The 22,560-nt window shown below is 37.7% G+C and overlaps 1 protein-coding gene across 2 annotated transcripts in view; it reads right to left on the reverse strand.

Moving 5' to 3' along the window:
* Window positions 1–489: 489 nt before the first annotated feature.
* Window positions 490–22,560, reverse strand: part of GCS1 (mannosyl-oligosaccharide glucosidase) — a 33,704-nt gene continuing 11,633 nt past the window's right edge. For both annotated transcript variants that reach the window (XM_089643985.1, XM_089643984.1), the window contains exons 5-15: window positions 22,267–22,447; window positions 17,894–18,039; window positions 16,110–16,306; window positions 14,663–14,818; window positions 13,752–13,900; window positions 12,284–12,456; window positions 10,525–10,658; window positions 6,905–7,110; window positions 3,286–3,535; window positions 2,928–3,118; window positions 490–1,103 (exon numbers count right to left, since the gene is read on the reverse strand). In XM_089643985.1, coding sequence (XP_089500111.1) covers window positions 967–1,103; window positions 2,928–3,118; window positions 3,286–3,535; window positions 6,905–7,110; window positions 10,525–10,658; window positions 12,284–12,456; window positions 13,752–13,900; window positions 14,663–14,818; window positions 16,110–16,306; window positions 17,894–18,039; window positions 22,267–22,447 — 1,920 coding nt within the window. In that variant the 3' untranslated portion in view covers window positions 490–966. The remainder of the gene's footprint in view (window positions 1,104–2,927; window positions 3,119–3,285; window positions 3,536–6,904; window positions 7,111–10,524; window positions 10,659–12,283; window positions 12,457–13,751; window positions 13,901–14,662; window positions 14,819–16,109; window positions 16,307–17,893; window positions 18,040–22,266; window positions 22,448–22,560) is intronic.

Here is a 22,560-nt window from a genome sequence, read left to right on the forward strand (position 1 = left end):
TCAACAAGTTAAAAACTGGAACTCCTGTCTATTCAGATATAACTACTTAATTCAATGTTAAATATTACATATTTTCTGTGGCTACAACAGCCACAATTGTGGAATGTTTTGATGAGAAATAAAATAGACAAAGGGAAGAACGTGACTGGCCAGGCGGAAAGAGTTGTACGAATTTCATTATGCCGGAGCTCACTGTTATAGAGTTCCCAGGAAGACACAAACTTCTATTTTTAAGTTCAGATTTATGATATAGAATGTAAATGTTAAAAAAAAGTGTTGTAGTGTTACACTACTCTTTGAATGGCGGTGTTACTACATGTGTTCGAAAATGACAAACACAGTCAAAGAAAACTATGTTACACTAAGGGTAGTGCGATGTTACTCTGTCAAATCAGTACCATATTATGAGCAAAGTATGGAATTCATTGTTGTGGTGCGATGTTGCGCTATGTCAATCGGAGGGTGAGATTTCACCAGCAGTAACATCACTATTGTTGCGGTGTTGGGTTAGGATTAACATCGATGCTACAATGACTACTGTTTCTCCTCCACTATTGTTATAAAGTTGCACTAAGAGAAACACCGATGTTTCACTGATTGCGAGGTAAGTACTGCTCCGCCATTATGAATGGTACGGTGTTGCACTGAATGCGAGCTACTTCTGCTCTGCCATCACTATTATTTCAAAGTTACACAAAGAGAAACACCGATTGCAGGGTAAGTACAGTTCTGTCATCATTATTGAGAGAAAAACTAATGTTTCACTGATGACTTGTACTGCTCTGCTATCGCTATTTGTGCGGTGTTACACTGATTGCGGGGCTACTACTGCTCCGCCATCACTAATGTTGCGATGTTGCACCAAGAGAATCATCGATGTTACACTGATTGCGGGGCTACTACTACTCCGCCACTACGAATGTTGCACCACGAGAAACATCGATGTTGCACAGATTGTGGGGCTGGCTAGTATTGCTCCGCCATCATGAGCACTACGAGGCTGCTCCAGCCGGTGAAGGGCCGACAGCCGGATCCCTCGCCGGTAGCATCATTATACTGCTCCCATACATAGCCACTCTTCAGGTATTGTCGCATTATGTTTTCTGCAACAATAAAAATCATTATTACATGACCTTGGCATTTTATTTTTAAATATTTAAATTCGATACAATTGATATACAACCGTGTACGTAAATACCTTACTATAAACAAACTTGACTAAATTGATATTTAACAGCGTTTAAAAGTTATATACATTGTTTATACAGCGGAAAAGGGAAGTTTATTTGTTGTTTGAAATGTCGGAATATTTCCAAGGTTTTTTAAATTTATTTATTTATTTTTTCATGTTCTCCATAAAACGGTTATACACCAATATATCATGGAGAAGATTACAAATTAAAAAGTTTACAGAGGCAGTTTTACTATTTTGTGACATGTGTTAAAAGATAGTTACTGAATTGTCTGTAGGTGACATTGGAAATGTCGATGGCTAATGCAGAATCGTTAAGCAGTTGAGTCGCTCTGTTTATTGGCGCGTTCTGATAGGCAGAAGTCCTCGCTTTCGGAGCATATAAGAGTGCATGGGATCTCCCTCGAGTATAATTGTTAGTTAACCTCTTTCAACATAGGCGGATTATGTATTGTACCAGAGATTAACTTCAAAAAGTGTTTGCCTAAAAATATTATTCTAATGTATTGAAATCGAGCATTCCTGTTAAGAACAAGGATGGATACAGGAATGGATAGTATGTATATTCCCTCATATACAGGTAACGCATAAACCTTTTTTGTACTTTTTCTATTTCTAAGATATGGTTTTGTTCAGAAGGGGCCCAAATAATGGAGCTGTATTCCAGGATGCTGCGGACAAGTGCTTCATATGTTCTCCGTATTGCAATTCCATTAGTAAATGATCTCGCATTACGAAGAACAAAGATGTGCTTTGTATACAGGGTGTATCGGCACGTACCCGACAAACTTTAACCAGCTATTCCTTAGCATATTTGGAGTAAAAAATCTTATGTGCACTTTGCTGTCCGGTAACGTTTTTTTTTAATAAAAAATGTATTATTCATATTTTCACCACATGTCACCACTGTTTTATCCTTTGTCAAAGTTTGAAAACCCGTCTGGCAATATTTTATTCGAATTCCGTTGAATAATGCACGTGTGTACCTATATTGGCGCACTTTTACAATCACAACGAAATGGCACGGCACCATTCGTCTCATTTTTAACTATTATTATTTAGTGTGTGCGAAAGAGCGAAGACGCTTTTCGACATACTTGCTTATAACAGCTGTTGAACACGAAAAGCAATGCCAATGACAGTGATGTAGTGTGGAAATTTTTAATTTTTTTATTTTTAATTGAAAAAAAAATGCTACCGGACAGCAAAGTGCCCATAACATTTTTTACTCCAAATGTGCTAAGGAATAGCTGGTTAAAGTTTGTCGGGTTAGTGCCGATACACCCTGTATATATTTCTTCATGTTGAAGATATTGTAAAAACAAATACCGTTTTAGAAAAAAGATAAAATAGTATATAGTAATTGAGGGATAAGGGTCTCCACTAGCTATCTGGAGATGGCGGGTTCATATCACGGCGCGCGCAAGTAATTTTTATTTGATTAATTTGTATTATTTCTCAATTTATACATTCAAAATAATATAATGTATATTTGCAGCACGTTTCAGAGTGTAAGATACTCTAAGCATCGCCCTGGTGTAAGACCACCATTCAGAATTGAAACGTTGCTTGAAATAGCTTAAGCCGTGTTCGGTGTCCAGATCCTTCCACTCCCCACTACCTTCAGCCTCACAACATACCCCGATTGGGGACGCCATAGTCTCACTGACTCCAGAAGGTTGGACAAGTTAGTCAGCTCCTCCTTTTGGCCTGGCCTCTGTCTGATCAGACTCACCGACGACGTTGTTCCGGAGGCCTGCGTACAGCTGTTGGGCGCGCGGCTGCGTGGAGGCTGGCTCGGCGGCATAGTGGTGCAGGGCGGCTATGGCCAGGTAGTTGATGTTGGCCCACACCTGACCGCGCCAGTACGGCGGGTCGTGCTCCGTGTTCCGCTTCATGTACAAAGGGGAGGTCTGCGACAGCGACCTGCAATTGAATCAAAAAGTCTTTTTCACTATCCTTCATTAAAAAACAGTTATTTAACTGAACCATTAAAATGGCCACTTGAAACAAATTTACAGAAACGAAATTCAAAATGGTCGAGTTAAAACAGGACTTCGGGATAGTGAAATCGCATATATAAAGCAACTCACCGCAGTCCAACGCGACTCCATAATCTGTCTTTTCTGTCCAGCGTAGCTAATATGCGGGCAAGACGCTCATCGCCGGGCGGCAGCGCTCTCAGCAGCATCGGGAAGAGGCTCACGTAGCCGAAAGCCGAGTCGACTGCTCGCGGCTCGGGCGTCCGAAGAGTGGCGCGCGTCATGCCAGGCAGGGCCGACCCACCGCGCGCACCCTGTGGGGCGGGCTCGCGGCGCAAGGACACTGAGTCCGTGTGGAGACCTGATGCAGTAGCAAAGTAACTTAAGTAAGTAAGTTAACAGATAAAAAAATAAATGTAAGTACGAGGAGGGGGGGGGGGAGAGAAGAGATGAGATTTCGATAAAACTTTTATCGAAATTCAGTTGTTTTTTTTCAAAAATATTTCTCAATAGAAGAATGTTATTTTCTTCATACAAACAATTCAACTTTTGTACCTGAAAACTACCTTTTTTTTCGAATGTTTTGGCTTTCACCCTTCAAGGGTATTCCAGGAAATCATTTCACATTATGGAGAGAGGATAGGTGAGAAGAGATGTCACGTTGAATGGAGGGGAGGCAATTTTAGATAAGGCTTGATAGAAGAGAGGATATTTGTTTAGAGAGGGACAACCAAAAAATATGTCATCTAAAGTTATGTTGTAATTGTTATGTCTAAATGTTGTAATTTGGAAAAAGTTACTTTTTTACTTGCACATAGGATCAACTCCCGAAGATTGTACTCTTTACTTGTACTATCACGTAGGATCACCTCCCGAATATTGTACTCTTTACTTGTACTATCACGTAGGATCACCTCCCGAATATTGTACTCTTTACTTGTACTATCACGTAGGATCACCTCCCGAAGATTGTACTCTTTACTTGTACTATCACGTAGGATCACCTCCCGAATATTGTACTCTTTACTTGTACTATCACGTAGGATCACCTCCCGAATATTGTACTCTTTACTTGTACTATCACGTAGGATCACCTCCCGAAGATTGTACTCTTTACTTGTACTATCACGTAGGATCACCTCCCGAATATTGTACTCTTTACTTGTACTATCACGTAGGATCACCTCCCGAAGATTGTACTCTTTACTTGTACTATCACGTAGGATCACCTCCCGAATATTGTACTCTTTACTTGTACTATCACGTAGGATCACCTCCCGAATATTGTACTCTTTACTTGTACTATCACGTAGGATCACCTCCCGAAGATTGTACTCTTTACTTGTACTATCACGTAGGATCACCTCCCGAATATTGTACTCTTTACTTGTACTATCACGTAGGATCACCTCCCGAATATTGTACTCTTTACTTGTACTATCACGTAGGATCACCTCCCGAAGATTGTACTCTTTACTTGTACTATCACGTAGGATCACCTCCCGAATATTGTACTCTTTACTTGTACTATCACGTAGGATCACCTCCCGAAGATTGTACTCTTTACTTGTACTATCACGTAGGATCACCTCCCGAATATTGTACTCTTTACTTGTACTATCACGTAGGATCACCTCCCGAATATTGTACTCTTTACTTGTACTATCACGTAGGATCACCTCCCGAAGATTGTACTCTTTACTTGTACTATCACGTAGGATCACCTCCCGAATATTGTACTCTTTACTTGTACTATCACGTAGGATCACCTCCCGAAGATTGTACTCTTTACTTGTACTATCACGTAGGATCACCTCCCGAATATTGTACTCTTTACTTGTACTATCACGTAGGATCACCTCCCGAATATTGTACTCTTTACTTGTACTATCACGTAGGATCACCTCCCGAAGATTGTACTCTTTACTTGTACTATCACGTAGGATCACCTCCCGAATATTGTACTCTTTACTTGTACTATCACGTAGGATCACCTCCCGAAGATTGTACTCTTTACTTGTACTATCACGTAGGATCACCTCCCGAATATTGTACTCTTTACTTGTACTATCACGTAGGATCACCTCCCGAATATTGTACTCTTTACTTGTACTATCACGTAGGATCACCTCCCGAAGATTGTACTCTTTACTTGTACTATCACGTAGGATCACCTCCCGAATATTGTACTCTTTACTTGTACTATCACGTAGGATCACCTCCCGAAGATTGTACTCTTTACTTGTACTATCACGTAGGATCACCTCCCGAAGATTGTACTCTTTACTTGTACTATCACGTAGGATCACCTCCCGAATATTGTACTCTTTACTTGTACTATCACGTAGGATCACCTCCCGAAGATTGTACTCTTTACTTGTACTATCACGTAGGATCACCTCCCGAATATTGTACTCTTTACTTGTACTATCACGTAGGATCACCTCCCGAATATTGTACTCTTTACTTGTACTATCACGTAGGATCACCTCCCGAATATTGTACTCTTTACTTGTACTATCACGTAGGATCACCTCCCGAATATTGTACTCTTTACTTGTACTATCACGTAGGATCACCTCCCGAATATTGTACTCTTTACTTGTACTATCACGTAGGATCACCTCCCGAATATTGTACTCTTTACTTGTACTATCACGTAGGATCACCTCCCGAAGATTGTACTCTTTACTTGTACTATCACGTAGGATCACCTCCCGAATATTGTACTCTTTACTTGTACTATCACGTAGGATCACCTCCCGAAGATTGTACTCTTTACTTGTACTATCACGTAGGATCACCTCCCGAATATTGTACTCTTTACTTGTACTATCACGTAGGATCACCTCCCGAATATTGTACTCTTTACTTGTACTATCACGTAGGATCACCTCCCGAATATTGTACTCTTTACTTGTACTATCACGTAGGATCACCTCCCGAATATTGTACTCTTTACTTGTACTATCACGTAGGATCACCTCCCGAATATTGTACTCTTTACTTGTACTATCACGTAGGATCACCTCCCGAATATTGTACTCTTTACTTCTACTATAACGTATGATCACATCCCGAAGATTGTACTCTTTACTTCTACTATAACGTATGATCACATCCCGAAGATTGTACTCTTTACTTCTACTATAACGTATGATCACATCCCGAAGATTGTACTCTTTACTTCTACTATAACGTATGATCACATCCCGAAGATTGTACTCTTTACTTCTACTATAACGTATGATCACATCCCGAAGATTGTACTCTTTACTTCTACTATAACGTATGATCACATCCCGAAGATTGTACTCTTTACTTCTACTATAACGTATGATCACATCCCGAAGATTGTACTCTTTACTTCTACTATAACGTATGATCACATCCCGAAGATTGTACTCTTTACTTCTACTATAACGTATGATCACATCCCGAAGATTGTACTCTTTACTTCTACTATAACGTATGATCACATCCCGAAGATTGTACTCTTTACTTCTACTATAACGTATGATCACATCCCGAAGATTGTACTCTTTACTTCTACTATAACGTATGATCACATCCCGAAGATTGTACTCTTCACTTGTACTATCACGTAGGATCACCTCCCGAAGATTGTACTCTCACGAACGATCATCTTTTGAAGATTGTGCTCTAAACCCCCGGACACCTTGTATAAGTTATGACGTGAGTGTTAATAGTAGTAGAACAAGGTAATGACCGTAATCAGCGAAGGAGTCAGTATGGTCGGACCAATGCAGCTGTGCCAGTAGGTCGGGGTCGGAGAGTGAGTGCACGGCGGCCGAGTAGCGCAGGTGCGCGGGCCCCTTCTCCAGCACGAGGGAGAGTGCGGCCATGGCGCGTGCACCCAGCAGCATCCAGCAGCGGAGATCTACGTGACGCTCAATGGAGCTCGGGTGCGATGCCCTGCAAATTTAAAAAATTATTATTATTAATTACACACCCAGTATCTTTGGGCACTTTCGGGGTAATAGGGGACTGCGGGTGGGTATTCCAAATTAGTTTGACACTATCGACACTTACTGAGTGTGCACAAATACCAAATATAGTCGATTCAGCTTAATTGGTATATCGGTTTATTGGGACAAAACCCAAGGAACAGAAATCAAATAAAGAAACTTGTTATCTGGGACATTGGTAAACTGGGACACTGGGTAAACTGGGACACTGGGTAAACTGGGACACTGGGTAAACTGGGAAACTGGGTAAACGAATTATAGTTAACCTCTCAGACAAAGACTTTAATTTACTGTGTGTTCCTTTGAGAACTGTCAAAACGTGAAAATTTTTGTGTTATTTACGAGTTTTGCTAAAAGCTTCATAACTCACGTTTTGGGAAACGTAGCCTCATTCTAAAAAATGTTTTGGAAAGATTATGAAATTCACTATCGTATTGTGTTGTTATACGTAAATATTTGCGTTTCTAAATATACATTTTATGAAAACGTCAAAAATATGTAAAAATCGCTGACCATTATTTCAAAGCCGTGAAAAATGTACTTTTTTCTGAGTATCATAAAGAAATAACACTTTATATATTGAAGAAATATAATTAAAAACTATTAGTCACCTCAAAATATTAACCGTCCAAACTAAAATATTTTTAATAAATTATTTAGAAACGCAATAAATTATGAACGAACAAGATGACAGATCCAATCGGCTTAGATAATGCACCTCTACGTTCCATAGATATTCTTAAATACAGATGCGTAGCGTTATTCATTATCGATACTCTGTTTTTTAAATCATGGCAATCCGTATACTAGTGATGGAAATAAATCGATTTTTGTAAAATCTCGCGCGTTTACGTGAAAAAACGTTCTAATGTCTTGACCGCTATTATAATATTTACGTCTTTTGACGTTCTAATGTTCTGAGTGGTTAAGATGGGCGGGCGAGGGGAGGAGATGTTACCGCTGTCCGCTCTAGTGGTAGAGTGTCGGTATACGCCCGCCGTCAAGGTCCACCGCATCTCTGGTCTTTCATCCAGACTCCGTGAGCATTTTTTGTTGTTGAATAGATATATTTGTATTCTCACTGTGATCTCCCGTGCTGAGGATTTCATTTACAAAATATTAAAATTTAGTAGTATGGATAATATAAAGTAATTATAAATATATTAAATAGTGTTTTTTCTGAAATAATTATATGTAAATATATTATGTATATGGTGTTTTTTTGTTCAGTTGAATGGTTTCGGTTTCAGTCTGTATTTGGTGTCAGTATATTATGTATTTCTGATCTCCCTATGTTTTGTATCCAGCTTTTTATTTGAGATTTAAATGTTAAAATATTGTTGTGAGTTTGGGATGAGAGTGGGATTTTGTTGGAGAGTTTAGTACCATTATAAGAAGCTTTTTTGCTCAAATGTTGTATTTGTAGTTGCTTGTTTGGTATGTTTTTGACCCTCAGGAGGAGTGGAGAGGATAGATCAGGCCCTCTTCCCTCGTGGGACCTTCGGGGAACCAAGGAGGAGTGGAGAGGATAGATAAAGCCACCTCTGTGAACTCTTCCCTCGTGGGGCCTTCAGGGAACCAAGGGGGATTGGAGAGGAGAGATGAGACCTGGGAAGACACATTGTAGAACCAGAAGACATAGCCACATATCCAATGACAACCCTGGTGAACTTTATTAAAGGAACCGGATTACTGTTAAAGGAATGAGGTAAAATGGGAGATAACACAATGGGCCTATGGCCTAAGTGCTCATGGGAACTATATTTAAACCGTCTCCGTCCTATAAATAAAAAAAATTATCATCTGTGTTTGACGAAAAGAATTGAATAAAAAAATATATTATTATTTTGCTAAATGATTTCTAAAGAAGTTGATTAATAACCTCCAATAATATTTCTCTCCTTTTTATCCAGTCCTTGATCCATTCTTCCTATTTCTCGACGTCTACGTCGCTCATCAAGAAACGTCACTTGGGAACTTCAAATATCTATGCGCGCAGAGTGTGGATGTTGGCCACAGCATTGAAATTTCTCCAAAACATGAACGGCGCTTGCCAAAGCCTCTTAAACTCTTTGGTGAGATGGCGCCACTTCAGTTCACAGTTCGCATACCAATAATTGCAGCAGGTCGGTAAAAGCTTCAAAATTCTTAGTTGCTAGTATCCTTTACCTGACCTGACGTTCTAGCTTTATTTATCATCAAAAACATAGCAGGATTATAAACATACATACTATTCGGTATTACAATGGAAGATGCTCAGAGGAACTAGCGTCATTGATCCCTTCGGCACCGGTGCGTAGTCGGGATACACGCCAAACGCGCGCCCAACATTTGTACACGGTTGACATTTGTCACATGAGAACGGGTCGCTTCTACGATTCGTTCTTAAGTTCAACAGCTCGGCTGTGGAACGAACTGCCGGCCTCTGTGTTTCCTCCCTCCTACAACATGGGACTCTTCAAGACCCATGTTCACTCCTTCCTCTCCACCAAAAGACCCTCCACACAGAATCCCCAAAGATGACATAGGCCCTGAGGGAAATTATTTTCTTCTGTGTGGAGTTAGATATATAAGAAGACTAATAAAAAAAGTGTATAATGGCGTAGTAAAAAAGATACAAAAATAGTGTATTAAGTTGCGTATAACCTGCCTCACCAGTCACTAGGCGAACTGAGGCAGAATTTTTAACTAAATTAATTCATACACTTGAGGCGTGTTGAAACAAAGACAGCAATCTCCACCATTGGTGTAAAATGAGTTAGATATGGCGATGGGTAGAGAATCAAAAATACTATCGACTGCTGCAAAGGTTTCGGAGCATAAACGACAATATTCCATACATTTTTTAATTTTAATATTTAGTTCCACAACAAACATGGCGATTTCCTTCAGGTTACGGAACAAAAACAGCAGTTTTTGTTTGAGCCAATCAGAGACCCAGAAATATGATATTTAAAACCGCCACCCCATACAAAGTGTGAACAGCTGGTGTGATACATAAGGTATTGGAAAAATACAAAAAAAAAACATTTATTGCATTTTACTCAAAATGAAAAGAAGTGGAGATTGATGTCTTTGTTTCAACACGCCTCACTTGTCCATGGTTTACAAATACATTCAGCAATTAGGTTCCTATAAAACTATTTATTTACTACTCATCGTCCTTCGTACAGTAACTTTACACAAACATAGCTAGACTTGGGTGAGTTCACTAGTTATTGCACGACCTTTGTTGAAAATCCATTGTTTAGCGATTTTAATTGATTCAATTTTGTCTCGTTTCATTGGGGACTTTATTAGCACAAGCCGCCGCTGGTGTCTAGTGTCGTAGTGTATGCGCACCATAAGAATTACAACCAACCTGGGGTAGTCGTCCAGTCCGGAGGTGAGAGTCTTGGGGTTCAGCTCCGTGTTAATATCTTCCCGGCGACCTCTCCACCGATACGACGTCGGCAGTTCTCCAGCTTGCGTTGTGTTAAACCAGTTATACCAAGCCTGCATCAACAAATCACAAACTTTACTAACTTAAATTGTGTATTTTTGTAACTGATATTTTTGTAAACCACTCGGAACATTAGAACGTCAAAAGACGTAAATATGATAATAGCGGTCAAGACATTAGTACGTCTTTTCACGTAAACGCGCGAGATTTTACAAAAATCGATTTATTTCCATCACTAGTATACGGATTGCCATGATTTAAAAAACAGAGTATCGATAATGAATAACGCTACGCGTCTGTATTCAAAAATATCTATGGAATGTAGAGGTGCATTATCTAAGTCGATTGGATCTGTCATCTTGTTCGTTCATAATTTATTGCGTTTCTAAATAATTTATTAAAAATATTTTAGTTTGGACGGTTAATATTTTGAGGTGACTAATAGTTTTTAATTATATTTCTTCAATATATAAAGTGTTATTTCTTTATGATACTCAGAAAAAAGTATATTTTTCACAGCTTTGAAATAATGGTCAGCGATTTTTACATATTTTTGACGTTTTCAGAAAATGTATATTTAGAAACGCAAATATTTACGTATAACAAAACGATACGATAGTGAATTTCATAATCTTTCCAAAACATTTTTTAGAATGAGGCTACGTTTCCCAAAACGTGAGTTATAAAGCTTTTAACAAAACTCGTGAATAACACAAAAATTTTTACGTTTTGACAGTTCGCAAAGGAACACAAAGTAAATAAAAGTCTTTTTCTGAGAGGTTAATATACTGGTGGACCCAGCAGTGCTTCGCTTTTGCTAATGTCTTTCTCGGGCGTCTCCGACTTCTTTCACCATTCACTGCCGTATACCACAATGTTACAGTTAAAAAACTACATTACATAGACTTTACCTGTTAGTACGATCATCTCCAGAAAAGTTCCCACAAAAAAACTCAACACATAAGCACGCTACAAGGTTCACAGAAAACCTATTAATCTCAAAAGCAACCAAAACTATTTTTCAAAAAGGACCACACTACATGGCCATTAAAATATATAACAACCTTCCACGTAGCATCAAACAAATAACCGACACACTTAAATTTAAATCAACACTAAAAACATTTCTTTTAAACAAATACATACATGAATTAAATACCTCGGTTTTTTTATTTTTTATTTACTGTTATTTATTTGTTAACATGTAATTGTTGGGTTATGTGATATAATGTGTATTTGTTGGGTTAGCTGGAAGAAATAGGATGTAACCTATAAGCTATACCCTTTGTACACTTTTTGTGCATTAAATATTTTTTTGAATTTGAATTTGAATTAAAATTGAATTTAATTCGATTCCGTATCTCATTCCAGTGCAGAGATATGGCGTTAAGTATTCCTCGGGCGTCCCCGACTTCTTCCACCATTCAAATCGCTCTCTAAATACTCCTGGTACTAATAAGAACAAACTTAGAAATTTTCAAAGAAATCAATCGATTACTTGTCGAGTTTTGGGAGCACAAACATAATTATCTGATAATAATTACAAAAACATAAATATGCAAAAAACAGGCAAGTTATTCCGAAAATAGAATTAGCTGGTTTACCGCTATTAGTTAGTGCCGGTACATAAAGAATTAAAAACATTTTCAGTGTCTGGAGTACGTCGCCTGAAGAGTACCTGAAGACGGGGAAACATGCGGTTGAGCAGTCGGAACTCATCGGTGTCAGGATCCATCTCCTGAGGATGGTCCCCCAGGAGCTGCAGTAGCAGCAGGAAGAAGGTGGGCGGGTTGGCGTTGCTGTTCCGCTGCGTCACAAACTCTTCGGGCACTCGAGCCTGTGCCTCCGCACCTGCCAACAAACGGTCATATCTTTAATCAATAGTACCAACTTCCTAATCATCACTAATTACTCTAAAAATGGAACAAAAAGGGAAAAAGCGAATTCTGTCATTTTGAGCAAGAAGAAAGACAAATGATTATTGGAAGCTGGGTGGGTTCATCATTATTATTATTGAATTGAATGGAAGACATGTTGTAGAAGTTAGTTCCATGCTTCCACTACTCTATGTTGGTAGAATGGATGACATGTTGTGAAAGTTATTTCCATGCTTCCACTACTCTATATTAGTAGAATGGATGACATGTTGTGGAAGTTAGTTCCATGCTTCCACTACTCTATATTAGTAGAATGGATGACATGTTGTGGAAGTTAGTTCCATGCTCCCACTACTCTATGTTAGTAGAATGGATGACATGTTGTGGAAGTTAGTTCCATGCTTCCACTAATCTATTTGCAAGGAAGTGTTTCCTAGGATGCTTTGCCATAAGCATAGCCTAAGCATAACCATAGTTTACAAGTGAAAGTACTTTCAAAATTATACATTTATAATTTTGAAGAAGCAAATGAGGTCATTTATTTCCCGACGGACTTCCAAAGGAGAGAGGTTTAGAGTTAGTTCAATTTCATCATATGAGTATTTGCCTTTTTCTAAACCTAGCCTCCTAGCAATCCCTCTTAAGAACCGATGTTGAACAGATTCAATGCGTCGAATGTGGACAGCATAAAAAGGAGACCTAAATAACACAAGCATATTCAACGTGGAATATTCAACGTTATAGCGAACCAAGGAGCAGTAAAGAGTTCTAAGGGTATTTACATTTTTGAAGTCCGAAGTGATTCTAGTGATGAAACCAAGTAGTTTGAGGGATTTATTAACGATTGCAGTTATGTGATCCCGAAAAGAAAGGAAGAAAAAGTATTATATATTACATCCTTCACTTCTTCAAAAGTGATGAAGAAGTGAAGGAAGCAGTTTCGGCGTATTATTTAGACAAAGACAAATCTTTTTTTTTTGTGGGTATACATAAGTTAATTGAAAGATCTGAAAAATGTATTAGGGTAGCTGGTGAATATATTGAAAAGGAAAAATAAATTTATTTCCCTCGTACGCCAGCATATATTTTTATGGTAAGTGTTTGGTTTCCCCTTTCCTTCCATTACTGGTTACTATCCACATTTCACTTTCACCAAATTCCATCAAACATCATTATCGTAAAATTGTGGTTTGTAGTCCATTTTGAACGTTCGTCTGTATATTTCGTATGCAGTTTCAGATGTAACGTTATGCATGTGTTGTGACTTACCGAGTATCTGCTCTCGTGGTATCCAACCCTCGACGTTCATGAGGTCGAACCAGTGCGCCATAATGTCCAGGGCAATCTCTCGGTCCCAGCGGGCTATGAGCAGGCAGTGGAAACCCTCGTCCCAGAGAAAACCTCGTGGGAAGTGCGATCTGATATTAAACAATAATTAAGCATTGATTTCTTTCATGTGTGTCAATTTGTTTTCTTCTTCGTATGGTAAAGGAGAATTGGTGGAGGAAAAAGTGGGATGCTGAAGTCAGTCAGGGAGTTGCTTGGTTCAGCACAGATGTGCTTAGTGATGGGTATATATACAATTTTTTTTGTTTTTGTTTTCGGCGTCCTTCTAAGGTGTTGAAATATATTCCTGTTAAGAACAAGGATGGATACAGGAATGGATAGTATGTATATTCTCTCTTATATATAGGTAACACATAAACCTTTTTTGTACTGTTTCTATTTCTAAGATATGGTTTTGTTCAGAAGAGTCCCAAATAATGGAGGTACTTCCAGTTCTCTATATTGCGATTGCGTTTGTAAAAGATCTCGCATTACGAAGAACAAATCCAAGCATTTTGTTGGAGCGGGAGACAATTTGCTTAGAAAATAACTCCAAGGTCTCGAATCTTATTTGATGCCCCATTTGTGTATCATGTACGCACGGCCACGGTAACTGCACAGGATGCGATGGTTTATTGAGAGCCACGTCTTCCGAGGGAGAAAAGTCGGAGGTCTGCCACTGAGTGCGCCACAAATCGTTGGAGAGTGTCGTGACTGAAGCAAACTTGTGCCTTTAGTCCAAAAGGTGTGCACCATACAAAGTAACCGGATAAATACAGAACAGTGACGAAACAGAACTTGATAAGATAAGAGGTTGGTTTTGTTGGTTATTCTGATTTAGTTTAGCGTCTCACCTGGACGGCACGGCCGTGTACAGCGGCGCTTTCCAGTAAGGCACGGGCTCGCGGGTGTAGGGCGACAGCACGCGGCTCGAGCCGTGAAAGTAGCCAATGCCGCCCACCAGGTTACTAAGAGCGGCGCGCGCAAACTTCACCGCCGTGGCGTTGTAACTGCAAACAATATCAACACAAATAACTTCATTTTATCGGTAGCAACGTCCAAACAACAATAAATATAAGTCGAGGGACTTTTCTTTATTTTATGGTAAAATTCGCAATACCGCATACTAAAACAGGCTTCTAGTCTTAATACCGCATACTAAAGCAGACTTCTAGTCTAAATACCACATACTAAAACAAACTTCTAGTGTTAATACCGCATACTAAAACAGATTTCTACCTGCCACGCCGGTTCTACTTAAATGGATGTAAAGGCGTTTGGTAATTTTATTTAAATATTTTACACTGATCTCTTTGTGCAGGTCCGTATATAAAAAAAAATCTGACCCTTATTTTCGCCTGCTTGAAGTGTAGTAATACTGCATACCAAAAAAGACTTCTAGTCATAATACTGCATACCAAAAAGACTTCCAGTCATAATACTGCATACCAAAAAAGACTTCCAGTCATAATACTGCATACTAAAAAAGACTTCCAGTCATAATACTGCATACTAAAAAAGACTTCCAGTCATAATACTGCATACCAAAAAGACTTCCAGTCATAATACTGCATACCAAAAAAGACTTCCAGTCATAATACTGCATACCAAAAAAGACTTCCAGTCATAATACTGCATACTAAAAAAGTGTTTATTTAACTCCTAGAACTTAACTTTACAACTTTTTTGGAGCTTACGTACAATTTAATCACAGGTTACTTCTATGAATTATATTAATATAAAAAATCATGTGTCACTGTGTTCGTACACGCTAATCTCCGAAACCGCCCATCTATTTCAATGAAATTTTGTGAATGTGTATTGTTGGTTCCAGCTTGAAATATAGGATAGTTTTTGACCCAAAAAAAAAAAAATCATGGAAAAATACATCCAACCAGACATTTTTACCTACATAGAAGGCGGTCTGTGGCAGGACAACGTCTTGTATTATAAAATACATTCCAAATGGTTGAGTTAACACTGGTTTCTAACCTTAATATGTAAAAATTCAGTCTACATATGTTTGTGCTCGAACAACTCGAAGAGTAGTCGACCGATAATGCAAAAAATTTCAAAGTTTGTTGTTATTAGTGCCAAGAGTGTTTAGAGATGTTTAAATGGTAGAAGAATAGAAGAATACTTAACACAATATCTCTCGGAGTCGATGTAATGTAGTTTTTTGACAGTAACATTGTGGTATACAGTAGTGAATGGTGGAAGAAGTCGGAGGCGCCCGAGGAAGACATAAGCAATAGCGAAGCACTGCGGGGGTCCACTAGAATTGTATATATAATAATGTACCCCTTTTGGCTAAGTTTGAAGGTGTCTTCGAAGCGCTGGTCGAAGGCCTTTCGGTGTTCCAGCAGCTGGCGACTGTAGGCCTCTCCAGACAGTTCCCCGTCCCGCCAGGTGGCCGTGCTGGCGGACTCGTAGACCACGTCCAGCGTACACGGCACACTCATCGTTAGCTGAGTGGCTATCATGTTGGGCTCGGTACTCTGGAAATAGGCAAATAATCAGGCACTGTTATTAACCGTTTGAGTGCCAAAAAATTCATACAGTTGCTTGTAAAATGCCACCAAATAAACATTATTTTTTATGAAACTATATATTTTTTTAAAACCCCATAAATTCTTTGAATTTTCAAGAATTTCGATGATTTTTTCGGTGTTTTATTAAAGAATATTGGTTTAGAATCACGCGGAGGAGGATTCCGAAGTCCAGGCGTTTCGAAAACATGAGAATTTTCGGTAGAAAAATTGGTTCCGGGAGGTACATTTGAAAATGAGTAATTTCCGGTGTTACTCTCCATTTCTTGGTCACGATCCGAAGAATTACTGGAAATTCGCATCCTGCGGTTGGGAAACACAGGTATGACATCACTCTCATCAGAGCTACCCTTACTCGAACTTGAATTAGAGGAGTGGAAATCGTCGCTCCCGCTGTCAGACATTTCAGAGGACGCCCTCGACGTTATATTTTTTCAATTAACTAAAATAAAAAAAAGAATAAATGAATCTGAAATTTAAACGGTTTACTACGATCTTACAACTATTAAGATAATATTAGAATAATATTTACCAACGCCGCAGCACCACACCCGACGTACGCGCGAATCAGAACACGACTGACGCAATCGACGGAAATTGACGATCGGCAATCTTTGTTAAAACACAAATCGACGAAAGTCGACGATTGGCAATCAAACGGTTAAACACTGATTACAACACACTGTTAATTAACCTCTCAGACAAAGACTTTTATTTACTATGTGTTCCTTTGCGAACTGTCAAAACGTGATAATTTTTGTGTTATTTACGAGTTTTGCTAAAAGCTTCATAACTCACGTTTTGGGAAACGTAGCCTCATTCTAAAAAATGTTTTGGAAAGATTATGAAATTCACTATCGCATTGTGTTGTAATACGTAAATATTTGCGTTTCTAAATATACATTTTATGAAAACGTCAAAAATATCTAAAAATCGCTTACCATTATTTCAAAGCTGTGAAAAATGTACTTTTTTCTGAGTATCATAAAGAAATAACACTTTATATATTGAAGAAATATAATTAGAAACTATTAGTCACCTCAAAATATTAACCGTCCAAACTAAAATATTTTTAATAAATTATTTAGAAACGCAATAAATTATGAACGAACAAGATGACAGATCCAATCGGCTAAGATAATGCACCTCTACTTTCCATAGATATTCTTGAATACAGACGCGTAGCGTTATTCATTATCGATACTCTGTTTTTTAAATCATGGCAATCCGTATACTAGTGATGGAAATAAATCGATTTTTGTAAAATCTCGCGCGTTTACGTGAAAAGACGTTCTAATGTCTTGACCGCTGTTATCATATTTACGTCTTTTGACGTTCTAATGTTCTGAGTGGTTAAAAAAAATACTTTACCGTCCAATTATACAACCACTATATTTATCAACCATTAAAAAAAAAAAAATGTCTTTATGCTCTTTTAAAACAATATGTTTTAAACAGTATCACATAACTGTAATATCACGCAAATGATATACAACCACACCAGCGCCATCTGCTTCCAGCAATGTGAGGGTTTACCTTATCGGTGAGTTCGCCGGCCAGTGCAATCCACTGCTGGTTGGTCTTGTGATCCTGCGCCAGCCGCAGCGAGGACACCACCGTCTCCTTCAGCAGATGCGAGCCCAGCGACACGGTGCTCAGATACGACTCGTGGTGCACCTTGCCTGCAACAAACAAACAACACCTTAGTTCGCTTTACGGTGATAGAAAATTTTGCGCGCTCCTGTGCTGTACACTCAGTGTTCATTTAGATCAACCTGCGGCGCAATCAAAGATTTTTTGCGGTCAAAAAGGAAGGTTTGTGAATGCTTTGAAATAACTACAACATCAATCGTACTTTGACCGCCGAAGAGGCGCACATTGAAATAACCAAACCCTGCGTAGAAAAGTTAAGTTCGCTAAAGTAACGGTTTGTCCATGATAAAATTTTGCACACAGGGTATGTGGCAATGTGGCTTTGTTTTTTATGGTGACCGGATAAATCATCACAATGATAATTCGTCACATCTTTAAAAAGTTATATAAAGTCATGGAAAGTGATGAAACAAAAACTTTATTAACTGGGTTAAGTAGGTTAGGTTAGGTTAGGTTAAAAAAAATTTTTTTCATAGATTTTAATGACTTTATATCACTTTTTGAAAGTGTGTTGAATTGTCACTGTGTTGAGTTATCATGGAACCGTTTTTTATATATATCTACAGTTTTATTCCGAGATTAATGAAATTTTGCATACTTAAACTTCAAAACAAGAAGAAGGTGACTATATACCCTGTCACTTTATATAAACGCAGAAAAATCTCTGATGCATTATTCTTACACAAAATCGTGAACTGCCTTGTTGATTCATCATATCTGTTAGAAAGGATTGCATTTCGTTGCCCCAAGCAAAACACCAGATCGAACGATTTATTTAGAATACTACAATGTAAATCCAAATACGCGCAAAACTCTGTAATAGTACGTATCTGTGAAACTCACAATGCCTTACGAGATGTAGACATTTTCAACCATAACTTGATATCATATAAAATTCAGCTTAATAAATTAATAAATTAAAATACTTTTCTTTTATTCGATTTTTTTGTTGTGAAAATTACATTATTATCACCCGTAGTGAATAGTATAGCTATGCGAAAAGTTGTATTTTTCTATTTGTTTTTAATTTCATCTATTTCTTTGTTATGTTTATTTTTTTGCCATTTAATATGTTGTGTAGGTAAAAAATACTAAATCAACATTTAACTCAATGGAACTTAATTGGTCTAGAACAGTGCTCCGCAACCTTTTCTCACCTACGACACACCAAATTTCTTCTTAGAATTCCGCGGCACACCAAAAGCTAAAATATATACATGTTAAATTGATACACAAATTTTACAATAATTTCTTGTTTTTTATTTTAAAAGTATACATACATACATATAACTATAACATATTTATTTTCACGCAATCTTAATAATTATTATAAAATAATAATAAATTAATGAGCGATTAATTGTTAAATTAACTTGCGCTTGTTTCAATGAACACAAAAGTTTTATATTCGGCTCGATTTTTGACAGCGCAACCCGAAATTCTTGGTCAAGACCTTTTAAACATGACCGCTTATCATTTTTAATTAATACAAGCATTGAAAAACTTTGCTCACATAAATATGTCGTTGAAAATGGAAGTAGTGTTAAGAATGCTTTGACGGAAATGTGAGGATATTCTTTTTTAACTTAAATCCAGAAAACATCTAATTGAACTTCGTAGAGGTGAAGTTTTAATGTCATGTCATTATTTGAATCTGTAAATTCCACTCGAATTTGCAGAGGCAGTGCTTCCGTAGAATATATTGCATTGGTTGCATAAGGATGTCGAATCTAATCATATTGTTCCATATTAATGGAATAAAAATATTGATCAAATTTCTGCTGAAGCATACTTAAATGTTGTTGAGCCAGATCCACAGTTAATTGTTTGTTTTCAATTGTACTATGGTTGATCATTTGGTACATTGCTGAAGCATACTTAAATGTTGTTGGGCCAGATCCACAGTTAATTGTTTGTTTTCAATTGTACTATGGTTGATCATTTGGTACATTGCTGAAGCATACTTAAATGTTGTTGGGCCAGATCCACAGTTAATTGTTTGTTTTCAATTGTACTATGGTTGATCATTTGGTACATTGCTGAAGCATACTTAAATGTTGTTGGGCCAGATCCATAGTTAATTGTTTGTTTTCAATTGTACTATGGTTGATCATTTGGTACATTGCTGAAGCATACTTAAATGTTGTTGGGCCAGATCCACAGTTAATTGTTTGTTTTCAATTGTACTATGGTTGATCATTTGGTACATTGCTGAAGCATACTTAAATGTTGTTGGGCCAGATCCACAGTTAATTGTTTGTTTTCAATTGTACTATGGTTGATCATTTGGTACATTGCTGAAGCATACTTAAATGTTGTTGGGCCAGATCCATAGTTAATTGTTTGTTTTCAATTGTACTATGGTTGATCATTTGGTACATTGCTGAAGCATACTTAAATGTTGTTGGGCCAGATCCACAGTTAATTGTTTGTTTTCAATTGTACTATGGTTGATCATTTGGTACATTGCTGAAGCATACTTAAATGTTGTTGGGCCAGATCCACAGTTAATTGTTTGTTTTCAATTGTACTATGGTTGATCATTTGGTACATTGCTGAAGCATACTTAAATGTTGTTGGGCCAGATCCACAGTTAATTGTTTGTTTTCAATTGTACTATGGTTGATCATTTGGTACATTGCTGAAGCATACTTAAATGTTGTTGGGCCAGATCCATAGTTAATTATTTGTTTTCAATTGTACTATGGTTGATCATTTGGTACATTGCTGAAGCATACTTAAATGTTGTTGGGCCAGATCCACAGTTAATTGTTTGTTTTCAATTGTACTGTGGTTGATCATTTGGTACATTGCTGAAGCATACTTAAATGTTGTTGGGCCAGATCCACAGTTAATTGTTTGTTTTAAATTGTACTATGGTTGATCATTTGGTACATTTCCAAACATCCTTTTTGCAACTCTTTCTGCTAAAGTTCGTTATTAATTTCATTCAAATGCTCGAATATATCAGCCATGTATGCAAGTTTGGCTATCCAGTAATTATCATCGAGGTGCTGATATAGTGTGGGCATATTTTGATTTAAAAGAAACTCACACACCTCGTGACGAAGCTCAAACAATCTAGCCAAAACTTTGCCTCGGGATATCCAACGAATTTCAGTATAAAACAATAAGGATTCATATTCGGCTCTCATTTCTACACAGAGTATTCCAAAGTTTCGCGAGTTTAGGGCATTTGATTTAATTATGTTTATGATTTGAATGCATTCATTCATCGTGTTCAAAAGTTCCTCCAGTAAATTTTTGACCATCATGCTTCTCGATGTATGCAGCAGTGTGTAAATTGTAACGTTGGATTTTTTTGTTTTACATAAGAGACAAAACCCTTTTTACCGCTGTTTGCCGCAGCGCCATCCGTGCAAACAGCAATGCAATTGCTCCATTTAATATTAAATATTTTGAAGAAATCATCGGTTACTTGAAAAAATTCTTCACCAGTAGTTCGCTCTGAAACCTCCTTACAAAATAAATAAAGTTCGTCAGCGAAAAGTACAATAGCTATCAACTATGCTTTATTTTTAATATCGGTTGTTTCGTTGATCTTAAGTGCAAATTTTTCAGCCAATAACAGTTTTCTAATCAGTGTTTCTAATATATTGTGAATACGTCCTTTAACAGTATCTGCAGCCAATGAAAAATAGACAATATTATGAAAAATATTTTGTCATTGTGTATTAAATACATAATGAAATATTGTAAAATGTCAAATACATTGAATTTGACCGCGGCACACCTGTGTCCGGCTCACGGCACACCAGTGTGCCACGGCACACCGGTTGCGGAGCACTGGTCTAGAACATAATATGAATGTTTATTGTTATAATTTTTTACTGTACGACTGTTTGCTTCCTAAATAAAAAAAAATGAAAAAAATAAAAAATATACACGAAATTTGAAAAAACCACCCCATCTTTTTTTCCCGCCCCTTAAAGCAGAATTTTGATATTTACTGATGAAATTTTGCACACTTGACGTTCAAAATAAGAGGAAAATGATTGTCTATATCTCAGCCCAGGCGAAACCGAGGACTTCAAGCTAGGAGGAAAATATTCTGTATGGATGCAAGCTACCTATTTTATTTATTTGTATTTAAATTATAAATTATAGACCAATACATAAATTATGATTTTACTTGATTTTAGAGCAACATTGGCAATTATTTGTGAATTAAGGGTAATTATTTTTTAAAAATTTGCCATTAAAATGCTTTTTGAAATCCTTTTGTTGAGGTGTACCTTTGATGGGTAGTATGTTGAGCTTAAAGTCACCCAGCGATGGGGTGTACCCTCGCACCCCGGTGGCTCCCCGTGAGGCCTGCGAGGGGCGCAGGTCGGCCCCCGGTACTCCCTCCCCGCTGGTGTACCACAGGAGAGACACCAGGTCCGTGCTGCCGTTGTTGCGTGGGTCTCGGGCAGTCTGCAACCAAACGGAGATATATATAATAGTTATTCGAGCGACGCTATCTTCCAGGAATTTAATGTACTAGATGTAATCCATGTTCATAAAAATAAAAACAAAATGAAAACAGC

Source organism: Hesperophylax consimilis, chromosome 20, assembly GCF_061612785.1.
Source record: "Hesperophylax consimilis isolate HC1 chromosome 20, BYU_Hcon_1.0, whole genome shotgun sequence".
Taxonomy (NCBI): Eukaryota; Metazoa; Arthropoda; class Insecta; order Trichoptera; family Limnephilidae; genus Hesperophylax; species Hesperophylax consimilis.